The 20741-nt window shown below is 45.1% G+C and overlaps 1 protein-coding gene across 3 annotated transcripts; it reads left to right on the top strand.

Moving 5' to 3' along the window:
• Window positions 1–2388: 2388 nt before the first annotated feature.
• ZNF329 (zinc finger protein 329) lies at window positions 2389–19626 on the top strand. Of its 3 annotated transcripts, XM_089901987.1 has the most exons (4): window positions 2408–2475; window positions 2753–2914; window positions 4775–4905; window positions 15409–19626. In XM_089901987.1, the coding sequence occupies exon 4, from the start codon at window positions 15429–15431 to the stop codon at window positions 17043–17045; it is 1617 nt and encodes a 538-aa protein (XP_089758113.1). In that variant the 5' UTR covers window positions 2408–2475; window positions 2753–2914; window positions 4775–4905; window positions 15409–15428; the 3' UTR covers window positions 17046–19626. The 3 variants fall into 3 exon arrangements, with proteins under 3 accessions (XP_022420558.3, XP_089758113.1, XP_022420560.3); XM_022564850.3 differs by lacking the exon at window positions 2753–2914 and having other exon boundaries at window positions 2389–2475; XM_022564852.3 differs by lacking the exons at window positions 2408–2475; window positions 2753–2914 and having other exon boundaries at window positions 2970–4905.
• Window positions 19627–20741: the final 1115 nt, after the last annotated feature.

The raw sequence follows: 20741 nt of genomic DNA on the forward strand, positions 1-20741 counted from the left end.
ACAGTGCCTCCTGGCCAATCCTGCTTTCTCCCCTTTTCACTTTTTCATTCTTTTACTAGTGTTATTCCCCAATAAACTTTTGTACTTCTGACTCCATCTCAGTGTATGCTGACCCTGACTATGACACCTGGAGAAGCCAGACAGGAACATCAGACGAAAAGGAGTCAGGGGAGCTGCTACATAAAGGTTCATACACAGTTGTGAGATAGACTCCAGCATATACATGGATAAACAATGTAAAGTGACCAGTCCCGAAAAAGATTGGGTAGCTAATTAACAGACATACAGGAAGTGTGCAGACTTGCTGGTTGTCAAGGGCCTGCAAGTTAAATCAATGCATTTCAACTTCTAGAGTGGACATTGTGGTAGGCAAAATTCTAAGATGGCGCCCATGATTTCCACCTCCTGGTATTACACCCTGATTCATTTCGGTTGTACAGCAAAGAGGAAGGGATTTTGAAGATGTAATTTAGGTTTTAAATCAGTTGACCTTAACCTAATCAAAAGGGAGATTATTGGTGATAGATCAAGATGGTGGAGTAAGAGGGACATGGATCGCACCTCCCTCCATGAACACATGAAAAATACATCTACATGTGGAACAATTCTCACTGAAAACGAACCGGAAGTTGGCAGAAGGACTCCTGTACATCCAAGGCTGTAAGAGAGATCTACAAGTAATTGGGCAGGAAGGGAAGAAAAGCGACCACTTTGGGACCTGTGTCCCTGGGTGGGGACTAAGAGGAAAACCCTAATAACCCAAGTGCCTATCAGCAGATGATCGATTTAAGAAGGTATGGGGACTTCCCTGGTGGCGCAGTGGTTAAGGCTCCGTGCTCCCTGGTCAGGGAATTAGATCCCACGTGTATGCCGTAACTAAGAGTTTGCGTGCCACAACTAAGGAGCCCACCTGCCGCAACTAAAGACCCAGTGCAACCAAATAAATAATAAAATAAATATTAAAAAATAAGATATGGTATGTATATATTACATATATACATGTGGTATGTATATATTATATATGTACACATTGCATATACATATATGTGTATACATATGTAATGGAATATTACTCAGCCATAAAAAATAATGAAATATTGCCATTTGTAGCAACTTGGGTGGACCTAGAGAATATCATACTGAGTGACATAAGTCATACAGAGAAAGACAAATATATATAAATATTATATCACTATATCTATATCTATATCATGTAGAATCTAAAAAATAATACAAATGAATTTATATACAAAACAGAAACAGACTCACAGAGAAAAGAAACTTATGGTTACCAAAGGGGAAAGAGAGAGAGGTAGGGATAAATTAGGAGTATGGGATTAACAGATACAAACTATGATACATAAAATAGATAAGCAACAAGGATTACTGTAAGCACAGGGAACTATCCTCAATATCTTATAATAACCTATAGTGGAAAAAGAATCTGGAAAAAAAACTGAATTACTTTGTTGTACATCTGAAACACAATATTGTAAATCAACTATACTTCAACGAAAAAAACCCTACAATCACCAATACGAAAACAAAAAAGTGTATATATTGGGTGAGATTCTTTGAGAATTGTCTCCTTCACCTTGACTTAGGCTGTGTAGGAACTGTGCCTGGAACTCTAGGCCTCACACACATCCTGCCTGGGCTATTCTGGGGGTTGCCCCCCCACATTCATGCTGGATAGTGGAAGTGTGGGTATTTATTATTTTTTGTACATATACTAATTATTTCTTTTTGAAATTGTTTTATTTTATACACATACATAAAACTGAGAACATTTATTTCTTTTAAAAGCACATTTTCTAACTGCTTGCTGCTAATTTTTATATGCTGATTTTTCCACAACACATACATTGATTTACATTCCTAATCGTCCATCTAAAATCCTTACCTAACTCCCATTAATTCCAAAAATGTGCAGCTTCTCTTTAGATTTCTAAGGAAATAACTATACTGTCAATGGATAATGAGTTGCCCTTATCTGAATTTTAACACATTTTTCTTAAAAATGTGATGATATAGAATTATTTCAGCAAACTATGCAGTACATAAAAATAAGGCTGCACAATAATGATGTCCTGGGATAAAGCGAAAATAAATGTCAGCGAATCCACATTGATATCAATAAATAACTGAATAAGTAAATGAGGCGAAGGGACAACTCTTCCTGACAGAACCGCTCTTAAGTCCCTGGGCTGGAGGCGAAGACTGGGCGCAGGGCGGGCGGTGACAGCCCGGAACCTTGCGGCCGACGCCCGCCCAGGGCGAGGGGACTGGATCCGGCGCGGTGCCGAGCAGAAGCGAAAGGCAGGCACTCGGGTCTCTACACCGCAAGGGTCCAGCGGTGGCCGCGGAGTCTCCTGGGACGCGCACATCCGGGTCCCGGCGCGCGCACGCGCATTTGTACCGAACATGGCCGCGGCAGCTCCCGCCGCTGCCGCTGGTGCCGCCGGCCAGCCTCCGGTGAGTCCGCTGCGCCCATCGCCCTTTCGGTTCCCCGATTTCCCCCGAGGGCGGTGTGTGTGTCGCGGGGGGCGGTGTCCGCTGGGTCTTGGTGACGCAGGAGCGGAGCGTCTGCCGGCGGGTTTCCCGGGGTCAGTGGGCGCGTCCGACTCGCAGGGCCGGGGGTCCGCCCGAGGCGCGGCGGCCCTAGCGAGTGAGGACGCCCCCGGCTAATGTAGACGCCCCCCTTCTGCGGTGTGGATGTCCCCCGACGGGTGTGGACGCCCCCCTTTTGCAGTGTGGACGTCCCATGCAGTTGAGGACGCCCCCTCCGGCAGGTGTGGACACCCCCCTTCTGCAGTGTGGACGTCCCCTGCAGTTGAGGACACCCCCCGGCGAGTGTGGACGCCCCGCTGCGGGTGTGGACGTACCTCGGCGGGTGTGGAAGCTCCCTCTTAGGGTGAGACGCCCTAGCGATTTCCTCAGCGTTTCCCCGCGGTTCCGCGCTCGTCCTTCCATAGGGGCCTTTTTGCCCCTGCCTGCCGGGTGTCCTGGCCCGGCCACTGGGGCGAGCCCCGGGTCTGCCGCCCTTCTGCTGCCGGGTGGTGGGAGGGCCCGTGTGGGCGTCGGTGGGTCTCGGGCCGAGGTGGCCGCGTTGCGCCCGCAGACTGTGCCGTTTCCCAACACTCTGCAGACCGGGAGGTGTCAAATCACCTGTTTTTTCCCCACCTAATAGCTGCAAAATCAGATCTTGCCGCACTTCTCAATGAGGGCTGCGTTTTTCCAACTGCTAGTGGCCACTTCGCTTTCCTCTTCCTTGGTTTAGTGGGTTCGTTTCCTTAGCTCCTCTTCCCGCAGTAGTTTACGATAAAAGTTTTTCTACATATAGAAAAGTTAAGACACTTGTGCGTCCTTATACCAACTCATTAACTCTGCTATACTTGCTGTATTTGTTCCCTTTGTCCACCCTTTTAGCTACCCACTAATCTTTTTGGGATACAGTCAAAGTAAATGGCAGATACCACTCCACTCCCCCCTCAAACACCTTACTACGCTTAACATCAATTAGAGTTCAATATTGCTTTTTAAATTTTTGAGGGAAAACTGACTTACATTGAAATGCACAGATATTCATTGTATCACTGGATGAGTTTTGACAAATGCAGTCCAAACCTTTATCAAAATTACCATCACCCCAGAAAGATCCCTTATCCTTTGCCAATTTTAAAAAAATTTCTTATTAGCGACTTGGGCTTGTAAAAATATGTTTTGAACACTAAGACTTTGTTATTTTTTCCACCCACAGCAAGCAACTTTTCTCCCTTCTATTGATTGTTTCTCTCCCTTAGCACTCGACTTTTTATTTTGAAGTTTTACACCTACAGAAATGTTGCAGGAATAGTTCAATAAACACTTGTAAAACCATCCAGATTATCAAGTTATTAGTACTTTGCCTCATTAGCTTTACCCTTCTTTTCTCCCTGCCTCAAACACACATCTTTTTATATCTTACACACCCTCCCACAAGAAGACAAAAGGTTTATTACTCAGTAATGAGACTGTCTTGGACAGCAGGGCAGACTTCCCATGATGATCCAAAAAAGTGTGAGTGGGACTTCCCTGGTGGTCCAATGGTTAAGTCTTCTCCCTTCCACTGCAGGGGGCGTGGGTTCAATCCCTGGTTGGGAAACTAAGATCCGGAATGCCACGTGGCGCGGCCAAAAACCAAATAAACAAACAAAAATCGTGAGACAGCAGGAAAAGGAAGCTCGCTGGGTTTCTATAGTGATTAATGGAGTTGAGATGAGGGTGGCCTTGCATTGGTTGGGGCTTGCATGGTTTGAACTTCCTGCCAACACCAAGGAGAAAACACTCAGGCTTTCTTGTTAGTTTGCCTCGTTTGCAGAAGGAGAAGGGGCAGTAGGTGGTGGTGAGGATGGGGGGTTGAAAGCTGTCAGCAGTCAGTCATCAAAAATGAAGTCAGGGGCTTCCCTGGTGGCGCAATGGTTGAGAGTCCGCCTGCCGATGCAGGGGACATGGGTTCGTGCCCCGGTCCGGGAAGATCCCACATGCCGCGGAGCGGCTAGGCCCGTAAGCCATGGCCGCTGAGCCTGCGCGTCCGGAGCCTGTGCTCCGCAACGGGAGAGGCCACAGCGGTGAGAGGCCCGCGTATCGCAAAAAAAAGAAGTCAGGCTGTTAATCACAATTGGTAATGAGGTGGGTAACTTTATTTGGACAGGGCTAAAATTAGTGGCAAACAATTTATTTTTGTTAAAGAATGTATCATTTGAAGAAGTAAACATTATCGTGTGGTCCACAGAGATGGCAAGAACCATGCAGATGGGGTCAGTCATCTGAGGTCTGGCAACCATTGATGTCAAACATCCAGTCATTGGGCTTAAGTGGATCCTTCTGCAGGGTCATAGAGACTGCGTATAAAGGCCTTCAGAGGTGAGTGCCTGGGAATGGAATTCTCCACACGCTTTATTTTATTTATTTATCAACTTATTTATTTATTTTTATTTTCGGCTGCATTGGGTCTTCGTTGCTGCACGCAGTCTTTCTCTAGTTGTGGCGAGCGGGGGCTGCTCTTCATTTTGGTGCACGGGCTTCTCATTGTGGTGGCTTCTCTTGTTGTGGAGTATGGGCTCTAGGCACGCGGGCTCAGTAGTTGTGGCTCGTGGGCTCAGTGGTTGTGGCACACGGGCTCAGTAGTTGTGGCTTGTGGGCTCTAGAGTGCAGGCTCAGTAGTTGTGGTGCACAGGCTCAGTAGTTGTGGCTTGCAGGCTTTAGAGAGCAGTCTCAGTAGTTGGCTCATGGGCTCAGTAGTTGTGGCTTGTGGGCTCAGTAGTTGTGGCTCGCGGACTCTAGAGCACGGGCTCAGTAGTTGTGGCCCACGGGCTCAGTAGTTGTGGCTTGCAGGCTTTAGAGAGCAGTCTCAGTAGTTATGGCTCGTGGGCTCAGTAGTTGTGGCTCATGGGCTCAGTAGTTGTGACTCACAGGCTCTAGAGCACAGGCTCAGTAGTTGTGGCCCACAGGCGCAGTAGTTGTGGCTTGCAGGCCCAGTAGTTATGGCTCGCGGGCTCAGTAGTCATGGCTCGTGGGCTCAGTAGTTGTGGCTCGCGGGCTCTAAAGTGAAGGCTCAGTAGTTGTGGCCTGTGGGCTCTAGAGCACAGGCTCAGTAGTTGTGGCACACAGGCTCAGTAGTTGTGGCTCGTGGGCTCAATAGTTGTGGCATGTGGGCTCAGTAGTTGTGGCACATGGGCTCAGTAGTTGTGGCCCATGGACTCTAGAGTACAGCCTCAGTAGTTGTGGCTCACGGGCTCTGTCATTGTGGCACGTGGGCTCAGTAGTTGTGGCTTGTGGGCTTGGTGTGGCCCACAGGCTCAGTAGTTGTGACCCACGGGCTCAGTATTTGTGGCCCATGGGCTTCAGTAGTTGTGGCACACGGGCTCTAGCGCGCAGGCTCAGTAGTTGTGGCGCACGGGCTTAGTTGCTCCGCAGCATGTGGGATCTTCCCAGGCCAGGGCTGGAACCCGTGTCCCCTGTGTCAGCAGGCATGTTCCTAACCACTGCACCACCAGGGAAGCCCTCTCCGCAAGCTTTAATCCCAAGATACCAGAAACATGCCAAGTGGAGTCTAGACCAGTAGTTCTGACTCCAACAGATTCAACACCTGCTTAATTGTTTAAATAGCTGTATTGAGGTATAATTCATATACCATATAATTCATCCTCTAAGGTATACCATTCAGTGCTTCTTAGTATATTCACCAGGTGGTGCAGCCATCACCCAGATCAGTTTTAGAATATTTTCATCATGCCCCCAAAGAAAACCCCTGCCTGTTAGAGCTCACTTCCCATTTCCTCCATCCTTCTTAGCCCCAGGCAATTACTAATCTACTTTCTGTCTCTGCATTTGCCTATTGTAGGTGTTTCATATAAATGGCCATACAATATGTAGTCCTTTGTTTTGGTTTCTTTCACTTAAAAATGTTTTCAAGGTTCATCCATGTTACAATGTATCAGTACTTGGTTCATTTTTATGGATGAATAATATTCCCTTGTATGAATATATTAATTTGTTTATCCATTCATCAGTTGATAGCCATTTGAGTTGCTTCCATTTTGGGAGTATTATGAATAATGCTTCCGTGAACATTCACATACAAGTTTTGTGGGTTTTTTTTTTTTGTGGAAATATGTCTTCATTTCTCTTGGATGACCTAGGAGTGGAACTGATTGTAGCCACCCTAAGGGGTGTGAAATGGTATCTCGATGTGTTTTTGATTTGCAGTTCCCTGATGGTTAATGATATTGAGCTTCTTTTCATTATGCTTATTGGCCTTTTGTATATCTTCTTTGGAGAATTGTCTATTCAGATCCTTTGCCCATTTATGAAATGGGTTATTGGTCTTTTAATTATTGAACTGTAAGAGTTGTTTATTTATTCTGGATACCAGTGCCTTATCAGATATATGATTTGCAAATATTTTATCCTATCCTGTGGATTGTCATTTTACTTTCTTAGTAACATTCTTTGAAGCACAAAAGGTTTTAATTTTGATTAGTCCAGTTTATCTACTGTGTCACTTGTGCTTTTGGTGTTGTATTCAGGTTTCTGAAGAATTATGCCTATGTTTTCATTTAAGAGTTTTATAGCTTTAGCTTGTATGTTTAAGCTTGTGATGCATTTTGAGTTATTTTTTGTGTAATGCTCAGTCTTTTTTCTTTTTTTAAAGGTGGATTGTCTGAAGCCATTCTGTCTCTGCTCTTTCCACAGGAGGAGTTCTACTTTTTTAAAAAATTTATTTATTTTATTTTATTTATTTTTGTCTGTGTTGGGTCTTTGTTGCTGTTCACGGGCCTTCTCTAGTTGTGGCGAGCAGGGGCTACTCTTCGTTGCGGTGCATGGGCTTCTTACTGTGGTGGCTTCTCTTGTTACAGAGCACAGGCTCTAGGCGCATGGGTTTCAGTAGTTGTGGCTCGCAGGCTCTAGAGTGCAGGCTCAGTAGTTGTGGCTTGGGAGCTTAGTTGCTCCGCAGCATGTAGGATCTTCCCGGACCAGGGCTGGAACCTCTGTCCCCTGCATTGGCAGGCAGATTCTTAACCACTGTGCCAACAGGGAAGCCCAATGCTCAGTCTTTATGATCAATAGTAGCAATATGCCTTTTACTGTCCTGAAAAGAATTTTATAGATAATATTAAATATTCATATAACTTTAAAAATTAAATGTAAAGAATCAATAAAAGGAAAGGCATTTGTATTAAAAAAGTTATTTCTATATTTAAATGTTTGGCACAGCTACCTGGAAAACATAAGAAGCAATCTGCTGCTGGAGGTTGTAGGTTTGGATTAAGAGAAATGGGACAGTCAGAATTCATTGTCTTCAGTGCAGTTGAATGAGGTGAGGTATGGCTGGATGCTGCTGGAACAGTGAATGTTGTGGGTGGATCCAGACCAGGTGTATTAAATAGGAATGGAAGAAAGTACCTTGGTGGAAGCAGGTTCTAAGCACTTACGCAGTTAAGGCAACCCAGGCTGTCTGGATGATCTGGGGTGACAGGTGAAGGGTCAGTCACCCCCTCTGCTATGACCTGGAACAACATCAGGACAATTTATCACAGAAAACAGTTCTCCAAACAGACCTGAAGTCTCAACATGTGCTGGGGCAACATTCAGTGTATAGAAAGCCTTAGAGACCATCTTCTTTGGTGGCCATGGGGAAGAGAAGGACAGGTTGGGGAAAATGAGTCATACTGGGGCTCCAGAGAAGTGGTATTGTGAATATCTGAGGTCAGAGGACGAGTGGGGTGGGGGAGGAATAGAGACGCCCCCCCCCCAAATTTGTGAACAGCATCAAGGTGAATTTTTTACAACATAGTTTTGGTATCATTGTAGTGCCAAAAATAGCTACACAGATATGTATGAGGGCAATAATACGAGATTTTTAAAACAACCTTAATTAATGAAATTCAGTGTAGTTCCTGCATTAAATACCCTAATTTAATATTATTTCCCTGAAGTCTGTCCTAATGTCCTCCTGTATGCTTGTGATTGTTCTTTTTGCAGTAACCGCTATGGCACTCAGGCCCTCACTGATTGAGTGTAGAGTTGGAATGGCCAGTTTTGGTCAAGGAGAGAGATGCAAAATAGGGAATGAGTTCATAAATTCAGGGCTGTATCTGGACTTCCATTCAACTTCCTTCCCCTAAATGAAGGCACCTTTTCCCTGATGTCTTGTAACACATGTAGTATTGTTCCGTAGTTCAGTACCCCAGTTTAATACCTGCAGGGATTTCGGTCCACAGGTTGGTCAAACATCACGTGGAGCAGTCCCAAGTGTATTAGCAAGTATGCATGCCTGGTCCAGGCCCATCAGATGCTAGTAGTTCCCCCTGCTTCCGTCTTTGTGACAACCTGACACCTCCACAGATTTCTGGATGCCCCCAGGGGAAATACTGCCAAGGTCAAGCGCTGCAGGTCAGGCTAGGTGAAACTTGTCCCCTTATAGGTGTAAATTTACTTATCACAGCTTTATTGAAATATAATCCACGTATCATATGATTCTTTCATTCAGAGTGCACAGCTCGGTGGTTCTTAGTATATGCACGAAGTTGTGCAGCCCTCACCACTATATATTTCCAGAACGTTTTCATCAATCCAAGAAGAAACTCCATACCGACTAGGAGTCACTCCCCATACTGCCTTCTCCCAGCTCCTGGCAGCCACTAATTGACTTTCAGTGTGTATGGAATTGCCTTTTCCGGATGTTTCACTTAAATGTGATCATACACTATGGAGTCTTTTGTGTCTGAGTTCTTTTACTGCGTATAATGTTTTCAGGATTCATCTGTGTTATTGAAGCATTTATCAGTATTTCACTCCTTCTTAAGCCTGAAGAATATTCCATTGTGTGTATTTCGACATTTTGTTTATCCATTCATCGGTTGGTAGACATTTATTTGGGTTGTTTCCACTTTTGTTTATCATGAATAGTGCTGTTATGTACTCATAATTCATGGAGAAGTTTATGTGTAGACATATGTTTACATTTTTCTTGAGTAGATACCTAGGAGTGGAATTGCAGGGTCATATGATAACTCTGTTTAACTTTTTGAGAAACTGTCAGACTGTTTTCCAAAGCAGCTGCACCATTTTATTTATTTATTTATTTTTTGGCTGTGTTGGGTCTTTGTTGCTGCTCGCGGGTTTTCTCTAGTTGTGGCGCGCAGGGGCTAGAGCACGGGCTCTAGGTGCGTGGGCTTCAGTAGTTGTGGCACATGGGCTTGGGTGCTCCATGGCATGTGGGATCTTTCCGGACCAGGGATCAAACCTGTGTCCCCTGCATTGGCAGGTGAATTCTTAACCACTGCGCCACCAGGGAGGTCCCAGCTGTACCATTTTACATTCCCCCCAACAGTGTGTGAGGGTTTCAGTTTCTCCACATGCTCACAACACTTGTTATTGTCTTTTTTTTTTTTTTTTGCCGTGCTGTGTGGCTTGACCCCGACCACGGATTGAACCCAGGCCCATGGCAGTGAAAGACTGGGTTGTTGTTTTTTGTTTTTTTTTTTTTGTGGTACGCGGGCCTCTCACTGTTGTGGCCTCTCCTGTTGCGGAGCACAGGCTCCGGACTCGCGGGCTCAGCGGCCATGGCTCACGGGCCCAGCCGTTCCGCGGCATGTGGGATCTTCCCGGACCGGGGCACGAACCCGTGTCCCCTGCATCGGCAGGCGGACTCTCAACCCCTGCGCCACCAGGGAAGCCCCTAAGCCTGGGTTTTGATTAGCATTTCCCTAGTCACTAATGATGTTGATCATCTTTTCATGTGCTTATTGGCCATCTGTATGTCTTCTTTGGAGAAATGTTTATTCAGATCCTTTGCCTATTTTTTTTTTTTCCTTTGCCTATTTTTAAAATTTGGGTTGTCCTGTAATTATTGGGCTATAAGAGTTTTTTATATCTTCCGCAAGTCCTTTATCAGATACGTGCTTTGTAAGTATTTTCTCCTGTTTGGTAGGTTGTCTTTTCACTTTCTTAGTGGTATGTAAGTCTTATTTCAATAAAGGAAGCATCTATTATAGATGAAATGGACATTCCCTTTGCTTCTCTAGGGCTGTTCCCTTCCACACTCCCAAGACAGTCATGATCACAGCTTTGGTAGATGTGTTGCCAGGGCATTTTAATATTTTTCCTTCGAGAATACTTTGTGTGTCTAAAAATTTGAACTAAGTGGTATCATCCTATATATGTCTGACTTACCTCATTTCTTTTAAGTGCACACATACATCCTCCCCTTACAGACTTGTAGGGAGGTGCTCTCCATCTCTTGTTTCCACAGGACAGCTGTAGGCCACCCAGGCCCCAGTCTACTCAGAAGGCTCAGTAGAGGAAACATGCAGCATGGTAATAAGGCAGCCTCAGGAGGTCTGAAAAGTAGGAGCAGCCAGGAGTGACAGCTGGGGATATGGTCCTCCTGGCCAGCTGGCCCCTCCGCATCACTGTTGAATGCTGTGGACCTAGCAGGCCTCTGGGGTCTTGGCCTTGGCTTCAGACTGAACAATTCTCATGTTTCCTCACGTGTGATGTTTACCTTAATTCCTTGTGTTCATAGTTGATAAGAATTTTCATCATGAGTTGGAGCTTTCCTTAAAATACCTTATCAATTTATTGACGTAGGGTAAAGGGGTCTACTACTTTAATCTGAGAGCATTTTGATCAAGAGTCTGGGTGAGATTTGTTCAAATTACTTTCTGAATTTATTGAGATAGGATGTAGGGGGTTGTCTTCTACTTTAATCTGAAAATGTCGGGAATCGTATCAGTAGATGTTCTAATGTTTCATAGGCCTTCTTTTGTAGGATAAATCTAATGTTGCCATCTTGATAACTTTCTTCTGTTTCTTAATTAAATCCCCCTTTTATGACAAATATCACCTATGTATGCCTTCTTGTTCTTTATTTTATGATTACTCTTGCCAAAGGTAATTTCATTAGTCTTTTCAAATAACAGACTTGGTTTTCTTCATGTTCTTGGCTGTTTCCTTGTTTTTGGTTTCTGTAATTTTTGATCTTACCTTTATTAACACCTTCCTTTCACCTCCTGTTGGTTTTCTCTGTGGCTCTTTCCTTTTTTTTATTTTATTATTTTTTCTTTTTTCCCTTACTTCTTAAGTCGAACAGTGATCTCGCTAACTTTCAGTCTTCTCTTTAAAATACAAGATTAGGGACTTCCCTGGCAGTCCAGTGGTTAGGACTCTGCGCTTTCACTGCTGAGGGTACAGGTTCAATCCGTGGTTGGGGAACTAAGGTCCCGCAAGCCGCATGGCATGGCCACAAAAAACAAAAACAAAACAAAACAAAAACAAAAAACAATAACAACAAAAAAAAACAAACCAAAAAAAAGCCCCATGCATTAAAGACCAACATTTTTCGCCTAGGAACTTCTTTAGCTGCATCCTCCTTTGCTACATATTTTGAGATGTGCCATCATCATCAGTTGTTCAGTTCTCTGTGTTTTCTAAGTAGATGCTTTCTAATTTGCATCAACATTTCTCTGTGAATTACTGAGAAACAGGTTTTCATTTTTCCAAATAAATAGGTTTTTTTTTTTTAAACTTACTATTATTTTTTGTATTTGGCGTTCTTTCTGTTACTGGTTTTTAACTTGAACACATTTGTAGTCAAGAGACTGTGGTCTGGTCTTTGTTGAACTTATTCTTTGGCCTGGTTTATGACCAATGTTAGCAAATGTTCCACTTGTGCTTGGAAAGCCTTTGGCTCTAATTGTTGGTAGTGGGTCTTCAGTCAGCTGTGTGACCAGACTGGCTAATTACATTCTCTTATGCTTGTCTCTGTTCAGTCTTTCTGCATTTCCATTTCTGAAAGAGGTTCTTAAACCCTCCCAGTATGGTTGGATTTGCTGACTTTGCTCTGTGTTTGGAGGTATGCTGTTAATGTAGACATCTTTGCCATTGTTATATTGCCCTTTTATCATCCTTGAAGTTTATTGTTGGTTAACAAAGCACCATTCAATCTTTGTTTGGTTAGCATTTGTCTGTTCCGAACTTTTGCTTTTGTCTTCTGTGTCCTTTTGCTTTTGGTGTCTGTTACAAACACATTTTTAAATGCAGTCTGACACAGTGTTTATCTTGCCCATCAAAGCCACTTACATTTATTGTTATTGTGATGTCCTATTTTATACTTTCTATCTTAACCTGTCCTTTTTGAGCTTTCCCCCTTAGCACCTTCTTCTGGATTGATCTGTTGTTTTTTCCTTTTCTTTATTATTCTTTTCTTCTGTAACAGGGTTTTTCCACTTCAGCATTATTTACTTTTGAGTTTTGAGGCTGGTCATTCTATGTGTGAGAGGCTGTCTTGTGTTTTAAAGGTATTTCACAGCATCCCTAGATTCCAGTAGCATCTGACCCCAAGTCATGAGAGCCAAAAATGTTCCCAGATGTTGCCAAGTGTCTTTTGAGGGTAAAACCGTCTCTGGTTGAGAACCACTGCTCTGTGGGCTTGGAAGTTTTACATGACATTTATTCTTTTATTCCTGACTTGACCAGGTCTAACATGAATCATGAACAATATAAGAATGTCAGGACACTTAATTTTGCTACCCCATTTTCATCTCACAGGCCACTGCAATTCAGTATTTTAGTCCATCCCATTGTTAGCCCCTGAGTCATTGTTACTGCTTCATTTTATGTCGTCAGTGCTGGATTTTATTTAAATACATGTTCTCTCCAGTCCTTCCTTCTGGGTTTTTTTTTCTTTTTTCCCTGAAGAACAGTTTTTTTCTAATTCTTTTGGCAAGTGTCCTTGGAGATAAACCCTGCTTTTGCTTTTCTGAAGTTGCCTTTATCTTTCACTCTTTTTTTAAAAATTTTATTTATTTATTTAATTTTGGCTGCGTTGGGCCTTCGTTGCTGCATGTGGGCTTTCTCTAGTTGTGGTGAGCGGGGGCTACTCTTTGTTGTGGTGCACGGGCAGTGAGAAGCGGTGGCTTCTCTTGTTGCGGAGCACGGGCTCTAGGGTCACGGGCTTCAGTAGTTGTGGCATTAGGGCTCAGTAGTTGTGGCTTGTGGGCTCTAGAGTGCAGGCTTAGTAGTGGTGGCGCAGCAATGCCACAGCACTACTGTGGAACAGCAATGGGCTTAGTTGCTCTGTGGCATGTGGGATCTTCCCAGACCAGGGCTCGAACCCGTGTCCCCTGCATTGGCAGGCAGATTCCCAACCACTGTGCCACCAGGGAAGCCCCTTACTTTCACTCTGACAGTTTTTTCCCTCAGCACTTTGATGGTAATCTTCCATTACTATCATGTTTCTATTTTTGTTACCAAGTTAATCACAGTACTGTTCATTCCTTCACTGGTTGTCTTTTTCCTGGTGGCCTTTAAGACCATCTCCTTAGGTATAGCTTGATGTCCAGTTATGCTTGGGACTCAGGCTTTCTGAATCTAAGACACCACCAAGTGGAATTGCAAGGTGGCGGAATGTGCCTGTTTTATGTTTCGATGGCCACTACCAAGTTACGCCGCCAAGTGGACTGACCTCTTTACGTGCCCACCAACTCTCTTCTTGCATGACCTGCTCAAGCATTATATTATCATGCCTTGTTTTACTTTTACTCATCTGAAATGTGCATATTTTGTATTCTTAAAGTTACAGTTTGTAAATGCCTTTAGGTGCGAATGAGCAAGACTTCATGTATTCAGGACATTTCTATTTTCTCTCCGTCAAGTTACTCCTTGTATCCTTTACCCAGTTTTTCCCCTTTTATGTGCTATTCTGGAAGAATTTTTTTATAGATCTCTGGCACTATTCCTTTGTCTCTTTTATACTTTATAGTATCATCTCTCCACCTGCCACTTGTATTTTGACTCTTACTCTGTTTTTTGTTGTTTGGAAATTTTAAAAAATTAATTAATTTTATTTTTGGCTGTGCTGGGTCTTTGTTGCTGCGCACGGGCTTTCTCTAGTTGCGGCGATCAGGGGCTACTCTTCATTGTGGTGCACGGGCTTCTCACTGCGGTGGCTTCTCTTGTTGCAGAGCACGGGCTACAGGTGCACGGGCTTCGGTAGTTGTGGCATGCAGGCTCAGTAGTTGTGGCTCGTGGGCTCTAGAGCGCAGGCTCAGTAGTTGTGGCACATGGGCTTAGTTGCTCTGTGGCATGTGGGATATTCCCGGACCAGGGCTCAAACCCGTGTCCCCTTCATTGGCAGACAGATTCTTAACTACTGTGCCACCAGGGAAGCCCGAGAGCCAGTTTTCTTGATATCTTCAAGTCAAAGGGGTGGGAGCATGGTTAGAGAAAGATCCATAACAGTGAAGACACTGGCAGCCACTTACAGTACTGTCTGTTCCCCAGCTCAGAGCCAGCACACATGATGTAATTCTCATAATAACCCTGCAGGAAGGTCGTTGACAGATCTAGGAATTTCAGAAGTGTCAGGTCACCAGGCCTGTGTTGTGTCCCATCCACGAAGGCAGAACTCTGACCACAAAGGTGGGGTGAAAACTGCTCGTTCAGTGCTATTGTAAGCCCATTGTGAAGTGGAGGATCTGGAGTGTGTACTGGTTATTGGTAGGGGAAGTGGGTGATGGGGACAAGATCACAGTGGCCGAGATGTGTTACTGTGTCATCAGAGTGACACCTGGCCTCTGATCTCCCACGTCTCAGGCTAATCCTTTTGGTGATATTTACCCCCAACACCATTCCCCCTGCCTGTTCTCTAGGAGGGTGGAAATGCCATGTGGCTCTTCTTGAACCTGTTCTTGGCTCCATCCCTCAACTCTCACAGTATCTCCCCCTCATATAGATCTGAATTTCAAAAAGAAAACAAGTAAAAAGACACACTCACACACTTGGCCTGTCACCATCTTTCATTCCTCTTCCACACATGGCTTCATGTACTTAAGTCTGTCTTTTTCATTCTTTGCTTTCCAGCCTGGGACAGAAGATTGAAAATGACAGCTGAGAACATTCCTGAGGAAGAACTGCCCTGTGACATGGAGGTGGAAGGATTTACACGAGAGGGTCCTCATCTCTCCATTCTAGGTAACAGTTGGGACTGTGAGAACCAGGAGGGACATTTGAGGCAATCAGCCTTAACTCAGGAGGAATCAGGAGCTCAGGAAGCAATTCGTGAATATCCCGGATTTGGGGAGCATTTGAGCATGAGCCCAGACCTTCCACGACGTCAGAGAGTTTCCACAAGAAACGGTTTCCATGTACGTGGCTCAGGTGTTAAAAGCCTGGATTGTGACCCAGCTTTACACAATTGTCAGAAAAGTTATGTAGCTAAGAGAGCGGGTGACAGTGACACCTGTGGGAAAGCCTTCAACCATTCCATGGAAGTTATTCAATTTGGAAGAACTCAAACTAGAGAGAAACCCTATAAATACTCTGAAAGTGTTAAGTCTTTCAACCATTTTACCCCTCTTGGTGAACAAAAAATAATGAAAAGAGGGAAGAAACTGTATGAAGGTAAGGACTTTGGGGACATCTTTACCCTGAGTTCATCTCTTAATGAAAACAGGAGGAACAGCCCTGGAGAAAAACTGTACACATGTACTGAATGTGGCAAGTGCTTCAAACGGAACTCTTCCCTTGTTTTACATCACCGAACTCACACTGGAGAGAAACCTTATACCTGTAATGAGTGTGGAAAATCCTTTTCCAAGAACTATAACCTAATTGTGCATCAAAGAATCCATACAGGAGAGAAGCCCTATAAATGCAGTAAATGCGGGAAAGCCTTCAGTGATGGGTCAGCTCTGACGCAACACCAGAGAATTCACACTGGGGAGAAACCTTACGAATGTCTAGAATGTGGGAAAACCTTCAACCGAAATTCGTCCCTCATTCTGCATCAAAGAACTCATACAGGGGAAAAACCATATAGATGTAATGAGTGTGGGAAACCTTTCACTGACATCTCCCACCTCACTGTGCATCTCAGAATCCACACTGGGGAGAAGCCTTATGAATGTAGCAAATGTGGAAAGGCCTTCCGAGATGGCTCATACCTCACCCAGCACGAGAGGACTCACACTGGAGAGAAGCCCTTTGAATGTGTGGAATGCGGGAAATCCTTCAACCGTAACTCTCACCTCATTGTGCATCAGAAAATCCATTCTGGGGAGAAACCCTATGAGTGTAAAGAATGTGGGAAAACTTTCATTGAGAGTGCTTACCTCATCAGGCACCAGAGGATTCATACTGGTGAGAAGCCCTATGGCTGTGATCAGTGTCAGAAACTTTTCAGGAACATCGCCGGCCTCATACGTCACCAGAGGACTCATACTGGCGAGAAGCCCTATGAGTGTAATCAGTGTGGTAAAGCTTTCAGGGACAGCTCCTGTCTGACCAAACACCAGAGAATTCACACTAAGGAGACCCCGTACCAGTGTCCAGATTGTGGAAAGTCCTTCAAGCAGAACTCTCACCTGGCAGTACATCAGAGGCTCCACAGCAGGGAGGGTCCCAGTCATTGTCCTCAGTGTGGGAAAACATTCAGAAGGAGCTCTTCCCTCATCCGACACCAAAGATCACACCCTGGAGAACAACCCGTGGGTATTTAATGAACGTGGGCCACACTCATCTTCCGACTGGCTCTCAAAAACCTATGTGAGAGAGAAGTGTCTTCAGGGGTGGCTCCTCCCTGTCAGTGGAAAAGACTGCTCTGAGCTGTCCAGCGGACTGGTGGATGTGAGACATTCCTCAGCCATCCTGTTAAGTCTATACATTAGGGAACTCTTGCAGAGGATACAGGATGGTAGTAAATGTGGCAAAGGCTTCAGGGATGATTCAGCCTGTACCAAACATGATAGTGCATACACTGGAATAAAACCTGAGAAAGTCAGGTAGATACTTCCCTGGAGAACTCACCTACCCATACATCCGAGTCCTTAAACTGGAAAGAGCCTGTGTAATCGGGAAGAGGAATCCTTTAAGAGGGAGTGTCTGCCTTACTGTTCGTAAGCAAACTCTTACTGGAATCCAGCGAGGGAAGCTGTCGGCAGGAGCCCTTGCTGTCTTAGCTGTGTCAGCAAAGCCATGCTGGTGAGAAACCCCACACAGCGCTCCAGCTCACAGCAACCACAGAATTACAGCGGATTGACATTTGAATGTATTTCCGCGTTACATTCCTGCCAGGTGCTGAGGACTCGTTTCAGCGGGGCACCTGGGTGAGGAAGTCGCTTGTGAATGAACAGTGATGTTATTCCTCTTAATACGGAGACCAGAGCAGGTTCTCCTGAGAAGGAAAGGGCTGCTGCTGAGAAATATGATGCGTTGCTTTAGTTGTTGAGACAAACAAACAGAGAAACACTGAGTTGTTATGTTTACATTGTCACCCCTCATTGTTCATTTGGGACACTTGTGATTTGTTCCATGCAACCATGCCAAACCATGATGATAAAGGTTTTGTTGCCATATTGAAAACGCTTATAATATGGCCGGCAACCAAAAGCATAAAATAGAAAATTTGCCATGTAAAGTGTGCACACGTACGGATGTAGGTTGGGAGTTGATCATAGAGAAATAAACATGGGGTCTCCTAAGTGACTGTTACTTGTGTATGATTTTTCCTCTATCACAAATCATACATTGTTATAATCATTTGATGAGGAATAAAAAGGTGGGGATAAAAAGAGGTGAGTTTGGGTTTTCTTTGGACCTTTTTAAAACCAGAAGTGGCTAAGTCAGGGTCGCAGGGCAGTTGTAAGCATGGATGGGGGCATCTCGGCAGAAACTTCTCTGAATCAGCATCCCACAGCTCAGGGCCTAAGAATAACTTCTTTCTTTGGGACTTGGATAATGAGAGGGTGTTATTGTGATGAAGAGGGTGGGTCTCCGGGAATGGGGAGTAGGAGGCTACAGAGAGGTCTGGGAGGACCTGGGAGCATCCCTCCTGAGGCCCTGCAGTGCTGGCTGGCTGAGAGCTGCTCACACTGGTTGGCATAGCCTCGGAGCCCCGGGGTGGCTCCCCTTGGAAGTTTGACTTGTTCCTATGGAGGCATAGTCAGAGGGAAGGTCACTGAGCTAATTAAGGCTATGAGATAATAAATCTGCGTTGTTTTAAGCTGTGTTTGTGGTACTTTGTTATGGCAACAATAGAAAACTAGCACAAGCATTAAAGAAAACTCTTTCCTGCCCTTTCCCTCTTTCTTCTGGTCCTCCTTGCACTCTTTCAGCCTCCTCCTGGCTGAGACTGCAGCAGGGCCGCTGATAGTCTACACCTCACCTTCATACAAATTAGGAACACCAACTCCACCCCCACCCTCCGCAGGGCAATGCAAGAGGAAAACTCTCCTTGGTGCAGCTCTTGCTTTGGAGATGCTGCAATTGGATGTTGGGCTTCTCTACACCAGGGCTAACAGCTGAATCTGAGAGAGACCCAGGGCATAGCCTCTTTTTTTTTTTTTAAGTTAATTTATTTATTTTTGGCTGCATTGGGTCTTCGTTGCTGTGCACGGGCTTTCTCTAGTTGCGGCGAGCAGGGGCTACTCTTTGTTGTGGTGCTCAGGCTTCTCATTGCGGTGGCTTCTCTTGTTGCAGAGCACGGGCTGTAGAGCGTGTGGGCTTCAGTAGTTGTGGCACATGGGCTTGGTTGCTCTGCAGCATGTGGGATCTTCCCAGACCAGGGCTCGAACCAGTGTTCCCTGCATTGGCAAGTGGATTCTTAACCACTGCACCACCAGGGAAGCCCCAGGGCATAGCCTCTTACAAGCCTTGACTGATTGGTGGCCAGTACGGCTAGTTTTAACCATTCCTGTCCAGACCCAGGCCCTCTTCTGTCCTCCCACAGGCTGGGTTGCAATACTTGATTAACATAGCAGTCAGGAGGGTTTGATCCCTGCTTGGGGAACTAAGATCCCACATGCTGCGTGGCGCAGACAAAAAAATAAAAATAAAACACAGCAGTCAGGAACCCTCATTGGTAGGCTGAATAATGGCCTCCCACATAGGTCTACATCCTAATCACTGGAACCTCTGATGGTTTATATGGCCAAGGGACTTGGAAGGAGTAATTAAGTCAAAGATCTGAGACGGGGAGATTATCCTGGGTTATCTGGGTGGGCTCAGTGTCATCACAGGGGTTCTTACAAGAGGGAAGCAGGAGGATCAGAGTCAGAATGGGATATGATGATGGAAGCAGCTTCTAGAAGCTGAACAGACACTGTATAGCCCACCAGCCTCTGCACCTTGATTTTAGCCTCATATGACTCATTTCAGATTTCTGTCTCCGGAATACATTTGTGTAGTAGTTTTTTTAAATATATATAAATTTTTAAATTTATTTTTGGCTACATTGGGTCTTCCTTGCTGCACGCAGGCTTTCTCTAGTTGCAGTGAGCGGGGGTTACTCTTTGTTGCGGTGCGCGGGCTTCTCATTGCAGTGGCCTCTGTTGCGGAGCACAGGCTCTAGGCACGCAGGCTTCAGTAGTTGTGGAACGTGGGCTCAGTAGTTGCAGCTCATGGGCTCTAGAGCACAGGCTCAGTAGTGGCGCCTGGGCTTAGTTGCTCCGCAACATGTGGGATCTTCCCAGAGCAGGGCTCGAACCTGTGTCCCCTGCATGGGCAGGCAGATTCTTAACCACTGCGCCACCAGGGAAGTCCATTTGTGTAGTTTTAAGCCACAAAGTTTGTGGCAGTTTTTTACAGCAGCCATAGGAAATGAATACATTGCCCTTTCTAGTTCTTTTAGAACTTTAACCTTCCCTGCTCCTACCTGGAGAAGTATTCAGTGTGCATTCCCTTGCCCAGCAAGTTTAAAAACTCAGCTTGAAAAAAAAAAAAAAGGAATTCCCTGGCAGTCCAGTGGTTAGGACTCTGCGCTTCCACTGCTGGGGGCCCGGGTTCAATCCCTGGTTGGGGAACTAAGATCTCACAGGCCTTACCACGAGGCCAAGAAACAAACCAAAAAAACCCTCTGGTGGTGTCTGTTTGCTGCTTTGAGAGAAGGCATGGCCTGCTCAACCAAGTACCCTTTGGGGAATTCCAGAACTAGTCTTGAAAATTAAGTCCTATTAATGAACAGCCATTAGTGAAAAGAGATCTCAGAAAAGTTAAGGAAGAGATGCCCCTTACCTGTACTCCCAGCTCCCGCCCCCTTTGCTGGCTGAGGGGAAGGAACCTTTCAGCATCCTAATAGAAGTCCATCTCCTAAGAATGTGTAGAAGTTCCAGATGTGCTCTTGGTTCATAGATGGCCATCTTCTCGCAGTGTCCTCACATGGTGGAAGGGGCAGGAGAGTTCTCTGGGGTCTTGTTTAT

The sequence above is a fragment of the Delphinapterus leucas genome, chromosome 20 (assembly GCF_059928025.1).
Source record: "Delphinapterus leucas isolate spDelLeu-1000000601 "Yukka" chromosome 20, BTC_Dleu_Yukka2, whole genome shotgun sequence".
Taxonomy (NCBI): Eukaryota; Metazoa; Chordata; class Mammalia; order Artiodactyla; family Monodontidae; genus Delphinapterus; species Delphinapterus leucas.

Excerpts from the sequence above, each read along its gene's own strand:
- ZNF329 (XM_022564850.3), top strand. The coding sequence starts at position 15,429 with ATGACAGCTGAGAACATTCCTGAGGAAGAACTGCCCTGTGACATGGAG.